At 43.1% G+C, this 22721-nt stretch overlaps 1 protein-coding gene across 3 annotated transcripts in view; it reads left to right on the top strand.

The window, feature by feature from the left end:
- CDH2 (cadherin 2) overlaps positions 1-22721 on the top strand; it is a 431764-nt gene that overhangs the window by 332315 nt on the left and 76728 nt on the right. For all 3 annotated transcript variants that reach the window (XM_068237301.1, XM_068237303.1, XM_068237302.1), the window contains one exon: positions 19800-19943. In XM_068237301.1, coding sequence (XP_068093402.1) covers positions 19800-19943 — 144 coding nt within the window. The remainder of the gene's footprint in view (positions 1-19799; positions 19944-22721) is intronic.

The following is a 22721-nucleotide window of genomic DNA, read 5'->3' as shown; positions in this document are numbered from 1 at the left end:
CTGCCCTAATGGGTGGAGGTAGGGAGTTCCATAGTGTCGGAGCGGCTCTTGAGAAGTCTTGGAGGCGTGCATGGGACTGGGTGATGCGGGGGACGGTCAGGCGAAGTTCATTGGAGGAGCGGAGTGAGCGGCTTGGTGTGTATCTCTGAGTAAGATCAGAAATGTAGGTTGGACAGGTTTTGTGGATAGATTTGTAGGTCAGACACAATATCTTGAATCTGATTCTGGACTGGATAGGAAGCCAGTGGAGGGATTCACGGAGGGGAGCCGCCCTGGTGGAGCGATGGGAGGAGTGGATAATTCTGGCAGCCGCATTCATGATGGACTGCAGTGGGGCTATTCGGGTCTTAGGGAGTCCAGACAGAAGGGCATTGCAGTAGTCGAGGCGGGAAATTATGAGGGCATGGATAAGGAGTTTGGTGGTGGCAGGGGTCAGGAAAGGGCGAATCTTACAGATGTTACGAAGGTGGAAGTTGCAGGACTTTGTGAGGTTTTGGATGTGGGGAGTGAAGGAGAGTGCGGAGTCCAGGGTGACACCCAGACAGCGGGCTTGAGAGGTAGGGTGAATAGTAGTGTGGTTAACAGTGACCTGCACATCTGGGAGGTCCAGGGATGACCGGGGTGGGAAGATCATAAATTCCGTTTTGTCTACATTTAGTTTTAGGAACCTAGCGGACATCCAGGAGGAGATGGCAGATAGGCAGGAGGAGACCTTGTCCATGGTAGTGGTGGATATGTCAGGGGTGTGGAGATAGATTTGAGTGTCATCTGCATACAGATGATAGTTAAAACCCATGGAGGAGATAACCTTGCCAATGGAGGATGTGTATAGGGAGAACAGTAGGGGGCCAAGGACCGAGCCTTGGGGGACTCCCACTGAGAGGTGGTTGGGGGTGGACGAGGACTCATTGAAGGAGGTCGTGAAGGAGCGGTTGGAGAGGTAGGATGAAAGCCAGGTCAGGGCGAGATCGTGAATGCCCATGGATTGGAGGGACTGGAGGAGTAGGGGATGATCTACTGTATCAAAAGCTGCTGAAAGGTCAAGGAGGAGGAGAATGGTGTATTTACCTTCAGCTTTAGCTAAGGCAAGGTCATTGACCACTTTGGTGAGAGCCGTTTCGGTTGAGTGGGCAGGCCGAAATCCAGATTGCAGTGGGTCTAGTAGTGAGTTGGCATTGAGGTACTGGGTCAGGCGTTTGTGAACCAGACGCTCAAGGAGTTTTGAGGCGAAGGGGAGGAGGGAGATCGGGCGGTAGTTGGAGGGTAGCGAGGGGTCGAGGGAGGGTTTCTTGAGCAGAGGCAGTACAGTGGCCTGCTTGAAGTCTGAGGGGAAGGTGCCTGTGGATAGGGAGAGGTTAAACATGGTAGTGAGGACTGGGGCCAGATCCGTGAAGTGAGGCTGAAGTAGATCAGAAGGGATAGGGTCAAGGGGGGAGGTAGTGGTATGGGAAGTCTGCAGTAGGTGGTTGACCTCCTCAGTGGTAGTAGGAGTGAAGGAGGTGAGGGGAGGATAGGGTGGAGAAGGAGTAGGTTGTGAGCAGGTGGGAGGTGAAGATTGAAGATTGGATATTTCCTGACGGATGGAGACTATTTTGTTGGTGAAGTGGGTGGCTAAATCTGTGGCAGAGAGGGAGGAAACAGAAGGTGGGGGGGTGGGTTTAAGCAGGGAGTTGAAGGTGCTAAAAAGACGCCGGGGATTGGAAGCTTGTGCTCCGATGAGCTTGGTAAAGTATTCCTGCTTCGCATGAGCAAGGGCAGTGTGGAACTGCTGCAGGTTAGTCTTGTACTGTAGGAAATCCTGGTTTAGTCGAGTTTTCCGCCATTTTCGTTCAGTGGCGCGTGTTTCCCTCTGGAGGTTGCGAGTATGGGTAGTGCGCCAGGGCTGGGGGTTAGGGGGTCGGTTGCGGCGGAATATTGGTGGAGCAGCTTTCTCTAGGGCTGATGAGAGAATTTGGTGATACTGAGCTGCAGCAAGATTAGGACAGGTTAGGGTGGGGAGAGTGGAGGATAGGCCATGGAGGGAGTCAGCAAGGACGCCAGGGTTGAGCTTGCGTAGGTCTCGCTGCCATCGACCAGGTGGGTGGGCGGGTAGTTTGGAGGTGCCTTCCGTGAGGAGGTTGAAGGCGAGAAGGTAATGGTCTGAGAGTGGAAATGGTGCGATGTCGAGGTCTGCAATGGTGGTGGATTTAGTGAATATAAGGTCGAGAGTGTGACGTGCAGTGTGAGTGGGGGCGTTGGTGTGTTGTACTAGGCCATGTGAGTTGGCTATGGTGAGTAGCCGGGTCGCAACAGAGTTCTTGGGTTCATTGATGGGTATATTGAAATCTCCGAGGATGATGGTGGGGAGGTCAGAGGAGAGGATGTGTGGGAGCCAGGAGGCAAGGTTGTCAAGAAATTGTCGTGTGGAGCCTGGAGGGCGGTATAAGACTGCAACAATGGCTGGGAGGGGATTGTAGAGGCGGATAGTGTGGGCCTCAAATGATGTGAATTGTAGGGAGGAAGGTGGAGTGAGGACACGGAATGTGCAGGATGGGGAGAGGAGCAGACCCACCCCTCCCCCGGTCCTGTTGTCTGGTCTGGGGGTGTGACTGAGGTGAAGCCCCCCGTATGAGAGGGCAGCCTCTGCGGCAGAGTCAGAGGGGGTGAGCCATGTCTCAGTGAGTGCGAGGATGGTGAGGGATTTGGAGAGGAAGAGGTTGTGGACCTCTGTAAGTTTATTGCGGACGGATCTGGCATTCCAGAGACCGCAGGGTAGGGGGAGCATGTGCTTGTGAGTGGGATGGATGGAAATGAGGTGATAATGAGGTGATAATGAAAAGATGATATAACCTAGGACAGGGGTAGGCAACCCGTGGCTCCAGAGCCGCATGCGGCTCTTTTTCACCTTTGCTGGCTCAGGTAGTGTGTGTCAGTGGCTGCGGCGCGCGTGTGACGTGTGCTGCCGCTGGCCGGCAGCCTATCAGAGAGGCCGCCGGACCGGTGCAGTGAGGGGCTTAGGGCGGCCATTTTCCCGTAGCCCTGCAGTGTAATGCAGGCAGGACGTGACGTCGGGAAGGAAGAGGATCGTGGGAGTTGCGCGCCACAAGGAGGTCGGGACAGGAGGAAATCGTGACAGGAGGTCTTCTGACTAGGTGAGTAAATGGGTTTTTCTTTTCATATCTGCTGAAGGATTGTGCATATTGGGGTCAGATCTGCTGAAGGATTGTGCATATTGGGGTCAGATCTGCTGAAGGATTGTGCATATTGGGGTCATATCTGCTAACGATTTGTGCATATTGGGGTCATATCTCCTAACAATTTGTGCATATTGGGGTCATATCTGCTAACGATTTGTGCATATTGGGGTCATATCTGATCCTGTATATAGCATTAAGGTAAGAAACAATATATGCAGTGTTAGATTTGTTTTATAATGGTTTTGCGGCTCCCAGTTTTTTTCTCTTTTCGGAAACGGGTCCAAGTGGCTCTTTATGTCTTAAAGGTTGCAGACCCCTGACCTAGGAGAAAACAGCAGTAGGGTATTGTACCGTGTTAGCCATCAGTACATCAGAACAGGATGTAAGCCAGACGAAGGCTGCAAGGCCGAAAGCTTGCTTATTTTTATTCATTTTTAGTTAGCCAATAAGTGGTATCATCCTGATTTAAAACTTCTTGCTAGGAGAAAACGTAGGAGAAAAAAATGAATTGAATTTGGCCCAGTGTCGTTTCTGGCCATTTTGGTGTCCCAGGCAAGGTACCCTTTTCTTTCCATAATTTTATGAGGGTGAATAGGAAGATCATAGTCTAAATTAATTTGTTTTTGGAGGTAGCAAAAAAACTGAAAAAAATGACATTGTTTGTCAAAATAAGTGTATAAAGGATACACAAATTATCAACAGGCCAGGTACACCTCACAAAACAAACTCACAGAACCTACATAACAAATCCCTCTTATAATTGTTATGAGGTGGGTGTAGCCCCGTTATAAAAAAGCAAAACAAAACAAAAAAATGTATGCTGTTTATGTACAGCCTTGATCTTTTCAGGTTAGAATAATGTCTTGTAAATCTTCCTCTGCTGACCTTCTCTGTCAAGCTCTTCACTGGCTACCAATTAATGAAAGGATTCAGTTCAAACTCTTAACCCTAACCTACAAAGCTCTCCACAATCTCTCTCCCCTGTACATCTCCTCACTAGTCTCCAGATACCAACCCAACCGCAATCTCAGATCTGTACATGAGCTTCTTCTATCCTCTTCTACAATTACCTCCTCACATTCACGTGTACAAGACTTCTCACGTGCCTCACCCCTCCTCTGGAATGCCCTTCCACAACACATCCGCCACTCTCCCACCTTTGAAATCTTTAAACGCTCCCTCAAAACCCACCTTTTCCGACAAGCATATTCTCTAGCTTAGGCCATGCACCCACTAAATAACCTAATTACTCACTGCCTGTACATATACTGTATACATCCCCACCTCTTGTTTCCACCCCATTCCTTTAGATTGTAAGCTCGCAAGGGCAGGGCTCTCACCCTTTTGTGTCATGGAATGTTATTAATTTAATTGCTTGCACACTGTTAGACATTTATACATTTTAGTCATCATGTTAAATCAAATTGTAATCAGCAGTGCTGTATCTTGTATCAGTGTTTATATCTGATGTACAGTATATCATTGTCTGTATCATTATGTATCCCTTGTTTGCTTTCTTACATTGTACAGCGCCACGGAATATGTTGGCGCTTTATAAATAAATAATAATAATCAGTACAGGCTTAATTTAAAAAAATACAGCTTAATTAGCACATTAAAATTACCTGCTATTATCATTGTTATGCTATTTAGGTCTCCTTTCTTATGGTAAGCAGCAGAGCCCATTGAAGTTAAATTAAAATTACAATCTATAGCCTTGATTCACAAAACGGTGCTAACTGTTAGCACTCTGTGAAAAGTGCTTCGCGCGAAATTTCGCGTGATAGCGGCTTTTGCGCACAAAAGTTTGGGCGTTAACGTTCGCATGATAAATTTGCTTTATTGCACGAACGTTAACGCATGAAAAACTCACGTTAACATGCAAACGCAAATTTTTGCGGGGAAAAAGTGAGCTAAAACGCGCAAAAAGCCGTGCTAACAGCCGTGCTAACAGTTAGCACCATTTTGTGAATCAAGCCTTATGCCTTTCTCAATGGAACTAGCAGTTTTGTGTAAGAATCCCATACAGAACAGAGTGCTAAGAATAGTTCTGTGGTGCCCCCTTCTGCAGCTGTCACTCCTCCTATCTGCCTTGTTTGCTTATGCCTAAAAACGGCCCTGATTACAGTTACTTTTACAAGTTAGCTTGTGTAACAGTCTGATCAGCTATTCAAAAAAGATGCCAAGAAAAATGGGCATGAGGTAATAGAATACTGTATTGGTAAATGTACCGGTATTCTATTATCCGCTGTAGTAGAATATCAGTAATTTTACCAATATTGTATATTTACCGATATTGTACTATCCGCTATAGTAGAATTGTGGTAAAATTACACCCCTCGGTACCCTTACTCTCACACGAGCCCTCCCCTATCTGTGCCTAACAAAAACCTCCCCTATCGATGCATAACAAGAATCCTCCCCTAACTATGCCTAACACTGCCTACCCCAATGTAGCCAAACTCCAGTGCACTACTGTTCCCAGCATGCCTGCCACCCTTCCTGTAGACTCTCATTACACCGTAGCAGAACCATGACTATTTTTTGAGGCACCACCCGTTGCACAATTTTCCGGCTGCAGCTAGTATTTTCATAGACGCCCGTGGCTCGCCCAAATTTCCACAGCGCTGCTCATGCCCAAATTGTCTGTTTAACCACCCTGGCGTTCTGATTAAATCGCCAGGGTGGCTGCGGGAGGGTTTTTTTTAAATAAAAAAAAAACTATTTCATGCAGCCAACTGAAAGTTGGCTGCATGAAAGCCCACTAGAGGGCGCTCCGGAGGCGATCTTCCGATCGCCTCCGGCGCCCAGAATAAACAAGGAAGGCCGCAATGAGCGGCCTTCCTTGTTTTGCTTACATCGTCGCCATAGCGACGAGCGGAGTGACGTCATCGACGTCAGCCGACGTCCTGACGTCAGCCGCCTCCGATCCAGCCCTTAGCGCTGGCCGGAACTTTTTGTTCCGGCTACGCTGGGCTCAGGCGGCTGGGGGGACCCTCTTTCGCCGCTGCTCGCAGCGGATCGCCGCAGAGCGGCGGCGATCAGGCAGCACACGCGGCTGGCAAAGTGCCGGCTGCGTGTGCTGCTTTTTATTTGACGAAAATCGGCCCAGCAGGGCCTGAGCGGCAGCCTCTGGCGGTGTTGGACGAGCTGAGCTCGTCCAGACCGCTCAGCAGGTTAAAACTTAACATCATAGGCTGCTGCCATTCCTTCATCAGGCAGCTGTAGTAGTGGCATGTAGCTGTAGCAGTGGTTTGGCGCTTCACAGCCGGAGCTTGGTACTATGCTATGAAGGTGGACAGCTGATCGCCTGCTAGATGTGAAATGTGGGTTTGGAACTGCATGCAAACTACACGGTTGATCACTGTCTCGTAAACAACGACTGCTACTGGCCATGGGGTTTTCCTGGCTTGGCTTCATGTGGTCACCACCAATTACAAGATATGTGGTGTAGTAACTTTGCAGTTCAGCCATCCATATGCACTGATCCTAAAAGTGCATTCATTTTGGTTCTATGTATTGTGCATAAATTGTAAGGGATAGTAGAAAACACTTTTTCAGTTTTCTCAGATGTTTTTATGAACATATAAAATAGAGCCATTATCAGGGCCAGGTTTCTGGAAAGGTCACAAAGGTCAAAACCCTGGGCGGCTACTGCTTGGTGGGGCAGATGGACCACATGTATAAGGATTTGCAGATAGAGTAGGGTGTCTTCAAATTGCTGCACATGGATGTTACACATGAAAAGGATGCTGAAAATGAAAAGGGAGGGGTGATGCTGCACATGGTGGAGGCACAAAAAAGTCAGTGGAGGGGCAGAAAAAGTTAAATTTGGCCTTGACCATTGCACGTGTTCTAACAGGAACCAGCAGAAGGCATTCTCTAAGTTTGCTGACAGTAAAAGTTAACGAATTAGTGCAAGTGCTGAAAACTAGTTCAAGAGCTCTTTTTCTGGTGCAGATTGAACTTGTCGGCAATTTTGGAACATAATACCTAATAACATTAAAGTGAACCCAAGGCAGCCTCCCCCCAAAACAGTTAGATACTTACCTTGGTAGAGGGAATCCTCTGGGTCCTCCAGAAGTTTCCCATCCTCAATCTCACCTTTGCTGCCCATGGACAATCTGAACATAACCAACAAAAGCTTGCCATGTACTGTATGTTCTCATGGCCATGCTTCCCACCATGTATGTACGTTTTGCGCCTGCATGAGTATGGCTGCACTTGTGCAGTAAGCCAAAGCTGCTCATCTACAAGCGGGAATGGGCACGGCAATAAACTAAAAGGGGATCCTGGGTAGCAGCGATGGGATCCAGAAGGATGTGGGAAGCAGTAGAACACTCTGTAGGATCTAGAACATACTTGTCAAACTCCGGACCGCGGGCCAAATTTGGCCCTCAGAGCCATTAAATTTGGCCCTCAAGGGGTTTCCCCACTTTGCATTATGTATGGCCAATTCTAGACCACCAGGGAATTTATATTGGAGGTGAAGCCCTAGAACACCAGGGATGCCATATGAGGAGGTAAGGGGAAAGCACTAAACACTAGGGAACTGTATAGGGGAGGGTGGGGGTCTCTAGACACCAGGGAACTGTATAGGGTAGGGAGAACCACTAGACACCAGAGAACTTTATAAGGAAGGAAGGTGGCCAGTAGACATTGAGGATGGCCTGCCACTAGGTCCCAGAGTACTATTTCGACCCGCGACTAGGTCCCAGTATACAATTTCGGCCCACTTTGTATTTGAGCTTGACACCCCTAATCTAGAGGCTTCTCTCTTCTTGGGTAAGCATCTAACTTTTTAAAATTCTAAATCTAAATTTAAATTACAGAAAGACGTGTAGCATGGCTCTGAATTTATGGTAATTTATAATGAAGGTCAATGTTTTATGGAATGTTACCTTGTCAAGCAGGGCACTATGCAGACACTGGTAGAAACAATGTTTCTATGTTCATCTGTATACATATAGTATGTTATATTTCTTTCTAATTCCAATAAAAAAGGTTTCAGAAGGAAAAATAAAAGGCAGACACCGATGAACAGTTATTCACACAGTATATCACTAAAAATTGAAATGTAATCAGTGAATGCATTTTTTTTCCTTTAATAACAGCCTTATTTTATTTTTTTAATACCAGAAGAACTCCTGTTTCATGCACAGAATAAATTATAGTATTTTGCATCATCCTGTAGTGCAGTATAAGTCTTTTGTGTGTTTTTTCTCACTCGCCAATAAAATATTAATGGATATCTGCAGAACGTGGTAAATGCAAATTTTAATTGTAAACTGCATTTGTCTGTAGATCAATACAGAAGCTGTTTATTGATTCCATCTTTAAATTGGCCCGCAATTTAAGATATGTATATGTGAGAGGGTAAAAATGAATTGACTGGCTTATAATTGGAAGAAAATTACACTGCTATATTGTTCATACCGTATTTTAGTTTTTTAGCTTAACTTCGTGTTTCTTAAAGGGAATACGCAGGATATTCCTTTCTTGTTTATGTTTATTATAGTGCCTTTATCTTGTTTATTTATTAAAATGCATATTCAACAAAATATATTTTTACCTGTATGAAAAAAAAAAAAAAAAAAGATTTATTATCTATAACTGAATACCCAAGCAGCTCAGGGTGACCCAAAACCACTAGGAAAGTATAGGGGACCAAAAGAGACCAAAAAGCCTTCTTACTAAAAAAGCAATGCTTAGTATGGTTTGCCTTCTTAATCACTTAACGACCACCTAACGCCGATAGGCGTCGGCAGGTCGCAAGTGGTTTCCCATGGAAGCGGCCTTTCCATGTCAGTTCACGGAGAGTGTCTCCGTGAACAGCCTGCGAGCCTCCGATCGCGGCTCACAGGCTAAATGTAAACGCGCGGGGAAGAAATCCCCGCTGTTTACATCATACTGCACTGGTAAAGGAGATCGGCGATCCCTGGCCTCTGATTGGCCGGGGATCACCGCAGTCTGAAAGGCTGATGCCTATTAGAGGCGGTGCAGGATGGATCTCCGTCCTGCGCCTCCCAGGGGAAGGAGGAAAGGACAGGGAGGCCGAAAATCGCTGCGGAGGGGGGCTTTTAGGAGCCCCCCGCAAGGCGAAAATAGCCGGCGGCGATCAGGACCCCCCAGCAGGACATCCACCTAGTGGGGAAAAAAGGGGGGAAGTCTGGTCGCCCTGACTCTATCCTGATCCAGGCAGCACAGATCAGGTAAAAATGGCCTAGTCCTTAAGTGGTTAAAACAGAAGGTATTTGTAATAATTTCAGATTTAAGTGTGTAACCGTGGTTATACACAATGCACCACTGCAGAATATGCAAATTATCTTTTTATGCCCCTGAAGCCAGGCTTATATCCAAGAATCTTGTGCTCGTTGTAGACACAAGCCCCTCCCACTCAGTGGGATGACATTTGTTAGCCATCAATTGCAGCCATTCATGTCGGTAAGGGGTAGGGTATCTTTTTTTATTTATTAGCCATGTCACATCATTTATCCACCAAGTAATTGATTATTTTTATTTTTTTTTACCACAAAACTGTACTTTAACCGATTTTGGTTCCTGGACGTAGTCATGTAAACAAACTCATGGCCGCCATCTTGTGGCCAAAAAGTAATACTACAACTGAAAGTAAAAAAATAAATAAAAATTAACACACATTTACATTATAAATCTATTGTTTACCTCCCACCCTCCCAAAACTACCCAAATAAAATGTATACTATAAAAAAAAAAATTACAATAAAAAAAAACATGTAAATATTTACCTAAGGGTCTAAACTTTTTAAATATCAATGTATAGATGAAATATTTTTATATTTTTTTTATTTTAAACTTGTAAATAGTGATAGATGCAAAATGGAAAAAATGCACCTTTATTTCCAAATAAAATATTGTCGCCATACATTGTGATAGGGACATAATTTTAACGGTGCAATAACCGGGACATATGGGCAAATACAATACGTGAGTTTTAATTATGGAGGCATGTATTATTTTAAAACTATAATGGCTGAAAACTGAGAAATAATTAATGTTTCCATTTTTTTCTTATTCTTCCTGTTAAAATGCATTTACAGTAAAGTGGCTCTTAGCAAAATGTACCCCCCAAAGAAAGCCTAATTGGTGGAGGAAAAAAACAAGATATACATCAGTTAATTGTGATAAGTAGTGATAAAGTTATAGGCTAATGAATGGGAGGTGAACATTTCTCACGTGAAAACGACGGAACGCGAATGGGTTAATGTTGCTCATTGTTGGGAAAAGGCTTAGAGCAACAATTTGTATAAAGGAGTTTCAGTAGTCACAGTAATAAGTTAAAAAACAAACATATAATTTGAAACCTGAATTGAAAATGGTAAACTTATGTACAGTCCATCCTTTAAACAGAGTAGAAATTCTGGCAAAGATGTCCAATAAGAGCTAGCCAGTTTTGAAAATTCACAGCCAACTGCAAAATGAAATGGAAGCATAGCAATATTAAAGTGTAAAAGACGTGTGCTGCCCAGATGCATGCTCTTTTTTATTGTTTCAGTATAAACTATGGCACATTATATTATAAAGAAGCACTGTAGTAACACATAGAATAGTGCAGTACACACACTCACACACAAACTATTCTGGGAAACCAGGTATATTTATACTGGCGTTGGGACTCTCAGTAACATTCCACAGATATCACCTGACTGGAGTAAAGATGTCACCACCTGTGATAAATTTCAGAATGTAAATTGGGGGTGAGGAAATATTTTACAATGATCAAACACTGACTAAATCATTTATAAATGGCTATTGAAAAAAACATAAGTGCTTTTATTCATGACATTTTTTTCTCTACACTTCCTCTTTAAGCATAGCACTCACGATTCTAGAAATATGCCTTATCTGGCTCACTGAAGGTGCTTTCTTCCATATATGGTGATAAAATATACACAATTATTTCACTCAGTAGATAAAGAAAAGCTTTGCCAGCATGTATTGAAGTGTTGCATGTTCTGAGTTGGTTATAAATGACATCCACTTTGAAAACACTATCTTTAATGATGCCTTATATCACTGTCATATTTTACCGATATACGTAGCATCCTCCACAGATTGAAAAGCATTGCTGCCTTTGCAGTTTATAAAATCTTTTTCCAAAGAGGTTCAGGAAATCCTCCCTGCTACTCAGTTACTTAAGTAAAAAAAAAAAAAGAAATAGGGCTCGCCTCCGTTGTGCACATTCCATTTCTAAATGGATTTTTTTTTTGTAGGAGTCACGTATAAAATAAAAAAGCATTGAGTGATGCAGAATCAGTGAGTAAAATCAGAAAGGAGTCTTTATACCTACGAAAGATTAATGACCAGCGTGCGAAGTGGGTCATTCAAAGTATCCATCTTGTCTGACATAGGTTTAAAATAATTACAGAATTAATACTGTGGGATTTAATAGGGTCATAAATATTTGAGACATTCCTTACCCAGTACATATTAAATGTGTCTTCAGAACTTGCGTGACATTTTAGAATGCCCGAGTCTGACTAAAACTATCTGCCCAGATGGTGGCAGATATTATAATGAGAGATAATATAAATCCTACAGAAGTGTTCATTTATTCAACAATCCAACGGAGGAGTCTTAATGCAAAGAAGCAATGATGCGTTTTAACTTCACTGAGCTATATTATGTATTCTGCAGATTTCCTGGGAAAAAGGCTTAGAGTTTAGTTTTCATGTGAATCGGATGAATTGTTTGGGGCAGAAGACCTAAAGCACACGTAAAGAATAACAGAAATGCTGCAATGTGCATGGGAACGCAATGGTAGAATACCTGTAGACATCAGATTGTTATGACCTCCCAATGACCTCCTATCCTCATTCTTACTCTGAATAAAATGTAAATGACCAGGCTGATTTTCCCAGGAGGAAAATCCCAGGAGAGGATTGCTGTTCTTTCTCTCTCCTTCCTTCTCTAAAGGGAAGAACACACTTACATGGCCAAACTAAAAGTGTATTTCCATACAGCGATCTCTCATTTGAATTGTGGTCAGCTTATCATGTTTTGATCATCCAGCTAGCACTGCAGATCTCCAGGTAGCACAAGACTGGTTTATCGGTATCATTATCAAGGCTGGATTTGTACTCTTTACCGCCCAAGGCCACTGTCACCAGCCGCCCCCCTTCAGTATAGGTAGCGAGATGACCCCTCCCCCCTTCCCTATAGTATAGATAGCCTGATGACCCCCCCCCTTACTTCTAGTATAGATAGCCAGATGACTCCCTTAAAAAGGAACTCCAGTAAAAATAATGTAATAAAAAAAGTGCTTCATTTTTACAATAATTTTGTATAAATGATTTAGTCAGTGTATGCCCATTGTAAAATATTTTAAATCCCTGATTTATATTCTGACATTTATCACATGGTGACATTTTTACTGCTGGCAAGTGATGTAGCTGCTGCTTGCTGTTTTAGCAGTTGGAAACAGCTGTAAACAGCTATTTCCCACTATGCTACAGGGTTCAGAGACAGGAAACTGCCAGAAGTACCTCGGTACTTAGAGCTTCTTGTGGGAGGGGTTTCACCACAATATCAGTTATACAGCGCCCCCTGATGGTCTGTTTGTGAAAAGGAATAGATTTCTCATGTAAAAGGGGGTATCAGCTACTAATTGGGATAAAGTTAAATTCTTGCTCGGAGTTTCTCTTCAATCCCTCCTTTTCCCACCCCCCTTTCAGTATAGGTAGCCAGCTCACCTTCACACCGCAGCAGCCATCAGTGTCACTCATTTCTCCACTCATCTTTAGTGCAGAAGCTTCCTCTTCCTTTCCATCTCCTATGCTGCCCAAGTCCATAGCCGTCGGCCACAATGCAAGCGTGCTCAGAGAGTGAGGTGTCTGCTGCACAGGTGACTAGCAGCAGAGTACCGCAGTCAAGCATTCGCCTGGTCTCCCTGCATTTAAGCGTTTGCAAGCTTGCAAATGCTGCACCAGTTTATACTGCTGCTTTGGTGCCCTTGTTCCTGTGGTGCTCTAGGCCATGGTCTAGGTGGCCATGGCATAGGTGGCCTTGGCCCAAATCCGGCTCTGATCATTATGATTCACAGTCCAAAGTGATGTATATAAATCAATATGTTAAGATACAAGAAGTGGCAATTTTAAGATAACACAATTGCAAGTAACACTCACAAACCCCTTATGTGAAAACAAACTTTCACCCAAGGCCAGATTTACACTGTTTTTGCCCCTAGGCCAAGTATATTTTAGCCCCCATTCCATGTGCAGCTCCCTCTTCCATGTGTATCAACCATGTACTGCAGCCCGTTTGTTTCATGAAGCTCCCTTGGGCATAAGTTTCACTTTTTTATGCATTGTATCCCAATTTTAGCCTCCTCTTTCATATGTAGCAACCCCTCTTTCATGTTCAGGTGCCCCTTTGGGCTGCAGCCACCCAAGGCATGGGCCTTTGTGGCCTTTCTATAAATCTGGCCCTTTCACCCTCTATTTTTACGTAGGGTGTGGGTGGTACTATGACTGTATTTACAGGAAGTCCACACGCAGGAATAATTTTGACAATACTCTTTTACCTACCTTTTTGGTACTTTTTCAATTGCAGAGTGCTGGTTAAGGATTGCAATGCTTAGGAGAACTCCTGGAGAAGCATGTGAGCAGCTTGATCAGCTGATAGATAAATATAAATATTATTATTATTTATATAGTGCCAACATCTTTCCTCAGCACTGTACAGAGCAGGGCTGTGGAGTCGGAGTTGGAATCGGAGTCGGGGCAATTTTGGGGAGTCGGAGTTGGAGTCGTTGATTTCATAAACTGAGGAGTCGGGGGGCGGAGTCGTCTGATTTTTGTACAAAATCCACAGCCCTGTTAAGTATTAGACTAAGGAGTCGGAGTCGAGGAGTCGGAGTCGGAGCCATTTTGGGTACCCAGAGTCGGAGTCGGAGTCGGAGTCGTGGTTTCATAAACTGAGGAGTCGGAGTTGGAGTCGGAAGATTTTTGTACCGACTCCACAGCCCTGGTACAGAGTATATAGTCTTGTCCCTTACTGTCCCTCAGAGGGGCTCACAATCTAATCCCTACCATAGTCACATGTACAGTGCAGCCCATAATTATTCATACCCCTGGCAAATTTTGACCTAAAGTTACATTTATTCAATCGGCAAGTAATTTTTTGATGGGAAATGACATAGGTGTCTCCCAAAAGATAATAGGACGATATACAAGAGGCATTATTGTGGAACAAATACATTTTTCAGCTTTTATTTACATTTGAACAAAAAGTGCCCAGTCGAAAATTATTCATACCCTTCACAAACAGTCACAGTCTGTGGAAAAATCCAAAGTTCTATACCATTCCAAATAGTCCAAGCTGTTCTAAAGCATCCTAATTACCCTGGTTAATTGGAAACAGTTGTTTTAATCAACTCAACGAGTGAAAAACAGCAGCTCTCTGCAGTTGATTTGTGGACAGTCATGGTTAAGACAAAGGAGCTCAGTAAGGACCTGCAGCTGCACATTGTGGCAGCTCACAAGTCAGAAAAGGGCTACAAGGCCATTACTAAATGTTTTCAAGTTCCAGTGGCTACAGTGCAAAGAATTATTTAAAAAATACAAAATGCTCCGCACTGTGGAAAATCTCAGAGGATGTGATCGGAAGCCAAAAGTGACACCTGTGCTGGCCAGGAGAATAGTGAGAGAGGTGAAAAAAAAATCAAGGAGCACCACCAAAGGTCATAGTGGTCTATCTGGGCTCTGCTGGTGGCCATGTGATGAAGAAATGGTTAGCAGACATCAACATTCACATTTTGGAGTGGCCCAGCCAGAGTCCTGACTTGAATCCAAATGAGAATCTCTGGAGGAAGCTAAAGATCAGGGTGATGGTAAGAACACCCTCCAACCAAAAAGATTTGGAGCTCATTGCTAAAGATGAATGGGAAAAAATACCTGTTGAAACATGCAAAAAGCTAGTCTGCAATTATAGGAAGTGTTTGATTGCTGCAATAGCCAATAAAGGCCTTTCTATTGATTGTTGAGAAGGGTATGAATAGTTTTGGACTAGACATTTTTTGCTCAAGTGTAACTAACAGCTGAGAATTTTTCCCCCACAATAATGCCTCTTGTACATCGTCTTATTATCTTTTGGGAGACACCTATGTCCTATACCATCAAAAAATTACTTGCTGGTTGAATAAAAGTAACTTTAAAGAGAATCTGTATTGTTAAAATCGCACAAAAGTAAACATACCAGTGCGTTAGGGGACATCTCCAATTACCCTCTGTCACAATTTCGCCGCTCCTCGCCGCATTAAAAGTGGTTAAAAACAGTTTTAAAAAGTTTGTTTATAAACAAACAAAATGGCCACCAAAACAGGAAGTAGATTGATGTACAGTATGTCCACACATAGAAAATACATCCATACACATGCAGGCTGTATACAGCCATCCTTTTGAATCTCAAGAGATCATTTGTGTGTTTCTTTCCCCCTGCAGCTATCTTCCACTGAAGTGTCAGGCTATTTCTTCCTGCAGAGTGCAGACAGCTGTGCCTGTATGTAATTCCTCAGTATGTGAAAGCCCAGCCAGCTCAGAGGAGGATTTATCCAGCTTGTAAAAGATAATAGAACAGAGAGAAGCTGCACTAATCTAAATATCACACAGGCAGTGTGCAGAGAGGGGCCTGGATGGGGGAGTTCATAGCAGAACCACAACACTGAAGAACTTGGCAGCCTTCCAGACACAGGCCTGACAAGTCTGACAAGAGAGAGATAAGTTGATTTATTACAGAGATGGTGATAGTAGAATGTGCTGCAGTAAGCCAGAACACATTAGAATAGCTTTTTGAACTTGTAGGATGATAAAAAACAGGATGCAATTTTTGTTACGGAGTCTCTTTAAGTGAAAATTTGCCAGGGGCATGAATAATTATCGGTAGCACTGTATGTATCGTGTAGTGTATGTATCGTAGTCTAGGGCCAATTTGGGGGAAGCCATTTAACTTATTTTTATGTTTTTGGGATGTGGGAGGAAACCGGAGTGCCAGAGGAAACCCACATAGACACAGGGAGAACGTACAAACTGCACAAATGGTGCCCTGGCTGGGATTGATACCGGGGACCCAGCGCTGCAAGGTGAGAGAACTATCAACTTTGCCACCGTCCTGCCCACTACGCCACCGTGCTGATAGATTTGTAAGGTTCTGATTTGATGATCATGATCAGGTGTTAAACCAGGATGTCATCACAGCAAGCTTACACATCTATAAGCTGATCAAATTGATCATCCTTCTCCATGAGTTCTCCTAACATTGCCATCCCTTGTGCTGAAAAGTTTTTTTTTTTGAACAGAAGATGAAAAATGATCTCCTATGAGAAAACTTAACAGAACACATAAGTGCGAATTGAATTGAATAAGGGCCCAGGGTCTTTGTTCCATTTAATAGTTTAGTGGCTTTGGCCAGATGCTTGATTTTTGCACTAGGTTTCGTTGCATCCTTCTCAGTAAAACGACTCCAATGTATTTTTGATAATGGCGTTACAATACTATCTTCTCCTTCAGCTTAGCATATTTGAATCCTAGCCCTTAAGAGTTAATGGGAATTGAAAAATGCAGCAGGCCTGACCTAAAATATTGTATTTATCGTGGTTTGCACTGAATTACAGATCATGACCTTGTAGTAGATTCTTAACTACCTGTATACATTTGCCTGAACCAGTAGTGAACAATGATTTTTTTTTTATGTTTTTACCACACACGTAATCATTTGAATCAATGACTGCATAAATATTACAGAATACATCCTTCTAGATATAGTTTATCCATCAGATTAATCTATATGTTTGATTGCTTGCTCAGCCTTGGTGTTGTCTTGCTCTGATTTAAACTCCTGCATCCTCCTATGGTTACAGAGCTATTCCCTGGACATTCAGTGTATCGATCCCTCTGCTGTGCCCTCTACACATCAATCTAACTTCTTCTCCCTCACCTTTACCTCTTACCCTGTCACTGTCATCCAGATCTATATTATTCCCACTCCCGAGAGTTTCCCTCCAAGCGCGTTTGCATGAGATGCTCAGATACTGCTGCAAGCTTAAACCTTTTAAGAGACCATATGTATGTAAACCACGTACATATCGTTGCACATCAGTTACGTTATGCGGTATCTTGTAAGTTTAAACCAGGTTGCCGTAGTTCATCAGGTTATTTTAATATAAAATCCTACAGATCAAGGAACACAGATTATCATGAGTGTCTTTTGAGTAAACAGTGCCTAGGGTGATGACTTTTGCCACAGACTCCAGTTATAACTTATCTGTTATGACAAGGTGCACAGTAGAGGAGCTTGCATGCACTATGGGGCTTTAGTAATGAGATCAAAGAAAAGTGTGTTAAGGGGCTTTTTCTACTAGCTGCTATTCAATATGAAAATCATATAGCTCGAGTTTAGTGGATCAGTACAGCACCATAATTAACGTAAATCGCTGTGCTGTTTTTGCACTAGTGAGATCATTTTTGTCCAAATCAAAATCACCAGCCTGCTGCATGTTTGCTACATTTGTGCTCCTATACTTTGTATAGGAGCACAAGAAAATAACATAGCAATTGCCCCGCTATGCAATTATCCCCGCGGTTTGGCAATGCAAATTATTTTTTTCCGCCGGGTATTTTTTTCTCCCTTTGGAAATTGCAAATGTACCTTAATTGTGCTGCACACCCGACAGAACGTGATCGATCTGCGGCAAAATCTTGGTAGTGTAAATAGAAATACCGGTAAATGTGATTGCCTTTCTTAGTGTGAAAGGGCCCTTGGTGAGAACATGTTTTTAATACACTGGTCAGCCTTGCAGTAATTTGAACTGCACTTGAAAGTATCTGAAAGGTGACCAGGGTTTGAATCTCGGCTCTTTCTGTTCAGTAAGCCAGCACCTATTCAGTGAGGAGACCTTGGTCAAGACTCTCTAACACTGCTACTGCCTATAGATCGCACCCTAGTGGCTGCAGCTCTGGTGCTTTGAGTCCGCCAGGAGAAAAGCGCAATGTAAATGTTCTGTGTCCTGTCTTGCTTTTTCTTGTAACGTACACGTTTTGCATTAATTGTAATACTTATATTGTACTTTCTTTGTCTTTTGCACCCATAGCATGTCATTATATTGTACAGTGCTATGAAAGACGATGGTGCTATGCAAATAAATAATAATTATAAATGGGTTGTAAGACACAGATATAAACACATGTTCGTAGTATCAGCTCCGTGGTTGCTACTTACATGTCTTCCATTGCAATCCTGGACCAAGACTGCATTTTCCAAATGAGACATAGACCCAAAATAGCTGAATGTTGGTGTAAAAAGGGGTTGTTATGTGATCATTGCTTAGCTCTGCAGTTCCCATCTTACTCCTCCCCTCATGTAGCAATGTCTTCTGGTCAGACAAACTCACCTCCTCCACCTTTGGTAATGATGAAGAGGGTTGGTCCAGCAGGTTGCGGTGTAGCATGGTTTGGATGGCAAGCCCCCGGGAGTATGCAGAGGTACCTCATTCAACAGCAAGAGGGAGAAGTCCATCGGGTTACTAAAATTTTAGGCTGGACTGGGGCTTTAGGGCTTGGATCCACTTTAAATATAGCCCAAAACCTTTCTATATCCTGTTGTAGAATCTTTCTACCAACATGTTATATACATCTCAATTCTACAGCCTCCTTACTGCATTTTTTTACCTAGATGTTAGTAAAAGTAAAAGGGATAAATAGTAACGTTTGTGGATAGGCATAACATGAAGTATTCCTTTAAACTAGTCATTGCATATGGTATGTTATTATTTAAAAGTTTATCCCCTTCAAAACACCACATAGTGCCTACTTTACCCAGACCCACCACCACCACCACAAACCACCACAACCAGAACTGCAGGTCAAGCTCCTGCAGCCTGTCTCTACTGTAATCTGTAGAGGCTCTCTACCTTCTACCTCACAGCACCACCTACTGGCCAGCAGGAGCCCTTCTTTGCTAGTTTGACTCCTGCTGTCTACAGATGAGGACTGTAGTGCAGGTACAATATTATTGTGACTATCGTTTAGAACTACCCTTTTCCTTTAAACGTTTTTAGTGACTCCTTACACATGAGAGTGACACAATCATTGCCTTGACGTATTTCTGTATTATAATAAAAGGAGATGGTATATTCTGCGATACCTTCAGCGGCTGGGCTCTGCCTATCCTTTACCTGTATAGAAGCACACAGAGGAACAGGCTGAACTACAATCTGTTATTCTGTTCCTCTGTGTATATTTAGAGGAGCAGAACACCTGTGTTGCTACTGGATCTTATCAGCATGCTATTGCAGTTAATTTATTCTAATGTTATTTACTTTTTTTGTCATTTATAACTACATACAGATTCATAGCACAAAAAATATAGTTCCTGCAGAATTTGATTATAACGTTCCAGGCATCTTATCAGATTAGAAAAAGCTAGAATTAATTAATCCTTAAATATTATGCAGCACCCTTGTGCATCATTGTTAAAACTTAGTAATTATTTACAACTATTTTATTTGAAAAGTTAGTTAATGTTGCTAATACAGTTCTGTAAAATGTTTCAGCTACTAGATCTTTTTTTGTTTCTATTTTTATTTTGAAGGGTTTTTACAACGTCAAAGAAATTCGATTTCCTCTACAACCTAAGCACAATGGCTTTCTGCGAAGGCAGAAGAGGGATTGGGTCATCCCACCAATCAATGTTCCAGAGAACTCAAGGGGATCCTTTCCTCAGGAGTTAGTAAGAGTAAGTATTGAACAAGTCACATTTTAGAACCATCCAAAACAATTAGGAGTATATGTACTACATACCGTATGTACTTAAATGTACAGGGGTGCCTCTAGCCATTTTTTCACTCCAGGCGAGAAAACCTGTGGTGCCCCCCCTCCCATCCCCGCCCCCATGAAAGTAATCGTAATGCTGCAATGTTTCCCCATAAAATAATCGTAATGCGCCAATGTTTCTCCATAAAATAATTATAATGCGCCAATGGTTCACCATAAAACAATCATAATGCGCCAATGTTTTTCCATAAAATAATCGTAATGTGCCAATGTTTCACCATAAAACAATCGTAATGCAGCAATGTTTCCCCATAAAATAATCGTAATGCGCCAATGTTTTACCATAAGATAATCGTAATGCAGCAATGTTTCCCCATAAAACAATCGTAATGCACCAATGTTTCCCAATAAAATAATCGTAATGCGCCAATGTTTCACCACAAAATAATCGTAATGCACCAATGTTTCACCATAAAATAATCGTAATGCACCAATGTTTCCCAATAAAATAATCGTAATGCACCAATGTTTCACCATAAAACAATCGTAATGCAGCAATGTTTCACCATAAAATAATTGTAATGCAGCAATGTTTCCCCATAAAAATATTGGAATGCAGCAATGTTTCCCCATAAAATAATCGTAATGCAGCAATGTTTCCCCATAAAATAACCATAATGCGCCAGCATTTCACCATAAAACAATTGTAATGCAGCAATGTTTCACCATAAAATAATTGTAATGCAGCAATGTTTCCCCATAAAATAATCGTAATGCAGCAATGTTTCCCCATAAAATAACCATAATGCGCCAGCATTTCACCATAAAATAATCGTAATGCACCAATGTTTCACCATAAAATAATCGTAATGCACCAATGTTTCCCCATAAAATAACCATAATGCGCCAGCATTTCACCATAAAATAATCGTAATGCACCAATGTTTCCCCATAAAACAATCGTAATGCAGCAATGTTTCACAATAAAATAATCGTAATGCGGCAATGTTTCCTCATAAAATAATTGTAATGCAGCAATGTTTCCCCATAAAATAATCGTAGTGCAGCAATGTTTCCCCATAAAATAACCATAATGCGCCAGCATTTCACCATAAAATAATCATAATGCGCCAATGTTTCACCATAAAAAAATCATAATGCGCCAAAGTTTCACCATAAAATAATTGTAATGCGGCAATGTTTCCCTATAAAATAATCGTAATGCGCAAGCGTTTCACCATAAAATTATAATGCGCCAGCGTTTCACCATAAAAGAATCGTAATGCGGCAATGTTTCACCATAAAATCGGAATGTGCCCATGTTCCACCATAATCATAATGCGGCAATGTTTTACCAGAAAATAATCGTACGTATGTGGCAATGTTTCACTAGAAAATATACAATTTTTGCTTTATAATTCCCTTGCACCTTACTTTTAAGCTGACAGTCTGCTGCTCTCTTGAGTGTGTAAAGTATTGTATAATGCCAGCAGACACCATCCTGTGACATCAAAGGATTTTTATTTTACAGTGAATGTGTTATATCATATAGCACATTCACTGCACAATACAAATCCTTTGATTTCACAGGGTGGTGTCTGCTGGCATTACACAATACTTTACACACTCAAGAGAGCAGCAGACTATCACTCAATTGCCAGGAAAGATATCTTAGGGGCTATGGCAGCTTACCTTATTTCTCTATACTGGCTGCCTTTGTATCACTCTCTACATTCAGCCTGCCCTGACTGAGCCATGTGTTTGGAGGGAAACGCTCGCAGCCAGACACGCAGGGCCAGGGAGCTCAGCAGAGAGGCACAGCCTCTATCTAGCTACTCTGGCTAGCAGTATCCGGCGTCCTGGCTGGCAAGTCACGCTTGTGGTGGGGGCGGAGTTAGAGGCGGGGCCGCACAAGGTAAACAAGATACCCGTGCGGCTGCTGCTATAGAGAGGGGCCGCCATGGCAACTAAGAGGAGGAGGAGGAGTGGTTGGGAGCTGGAACCGGAAGAGCAGTGTAGAGCACTGCTTGATGATTAGTATTGGCCGGGGGCTGGGCGGAGCGAGGGCGTACATAGAGACAATGGCAGAGCACGTGGTGCACAGTGTCTGCAGGTAAGCAAATGATCGGCACCACGTTGTCACACGCTCACACAGAGACAGACTGACTGAATTGAAATGCCCCCCGTGGCGCGCCTCTCCCCCTCCTGCCGCCCCAAGCGCCCGCCTCTATTGTCTGCAGCTTCAGGCGCCCCTGTAAATGTATTCAGAATTTGTTTTGGCCCCAAATTGACATTTATCTGGGACACTGGTTGTATAATGCACATGATGCAAACATTATTAGCGTTGGTAATGTGTGCACGTAATGTTCATACTTGTCCCTCTGTTCCCCTGTACCTCCTTCTGTCCAACTGTGTCACCTTCTGTTCCCCTTTGTGCCTCCTTCTGTCCTCCTTTGTGCCTCCTATCCCCTTGGGCCTCCTTTATTCCCTTGTGCCAACTATGCCCCCTGTGTGTCCCTCTGTCTCCCTGTGCCTTCTTATGCCCCCCCCTATGCCTCCTTCTTTCCCCCTTTGTAACTCCTCCTCTCCTCTTGTGCTTCCTTCGGTCCATGTGCCACCTATGCCTCTTGTGTGTCCCTCTGTCTCCTGTGCCTCCTTCTGACACCCTTTGTGCCTTCTTCTGTCCTCCCTTTTTTCATCCTTCTGTCTTTTTGTGCCTTCTTTAGTTTTCTGCCTCCCT

This window comes from Hyperolius riggenbachi, chromosome 5 (genome assembly GCF_040937935.1).
Source record: "Hyperolius riggenbachi isolate aHypRig1 chromosome 5, aHypRig1.pri, whole genome shotgun sequence".
Classification (NCBI taxonomy): domain Eukaryota; kingdom Metazoa; phylum Chordata; class Amphibia; order Anura; family Hyperoliidae; genus Hyperolius; species Hyperolius riggenbachi.
This window is presented reverse-complemented; position numbering and strand designations above follow the sequence as displayed.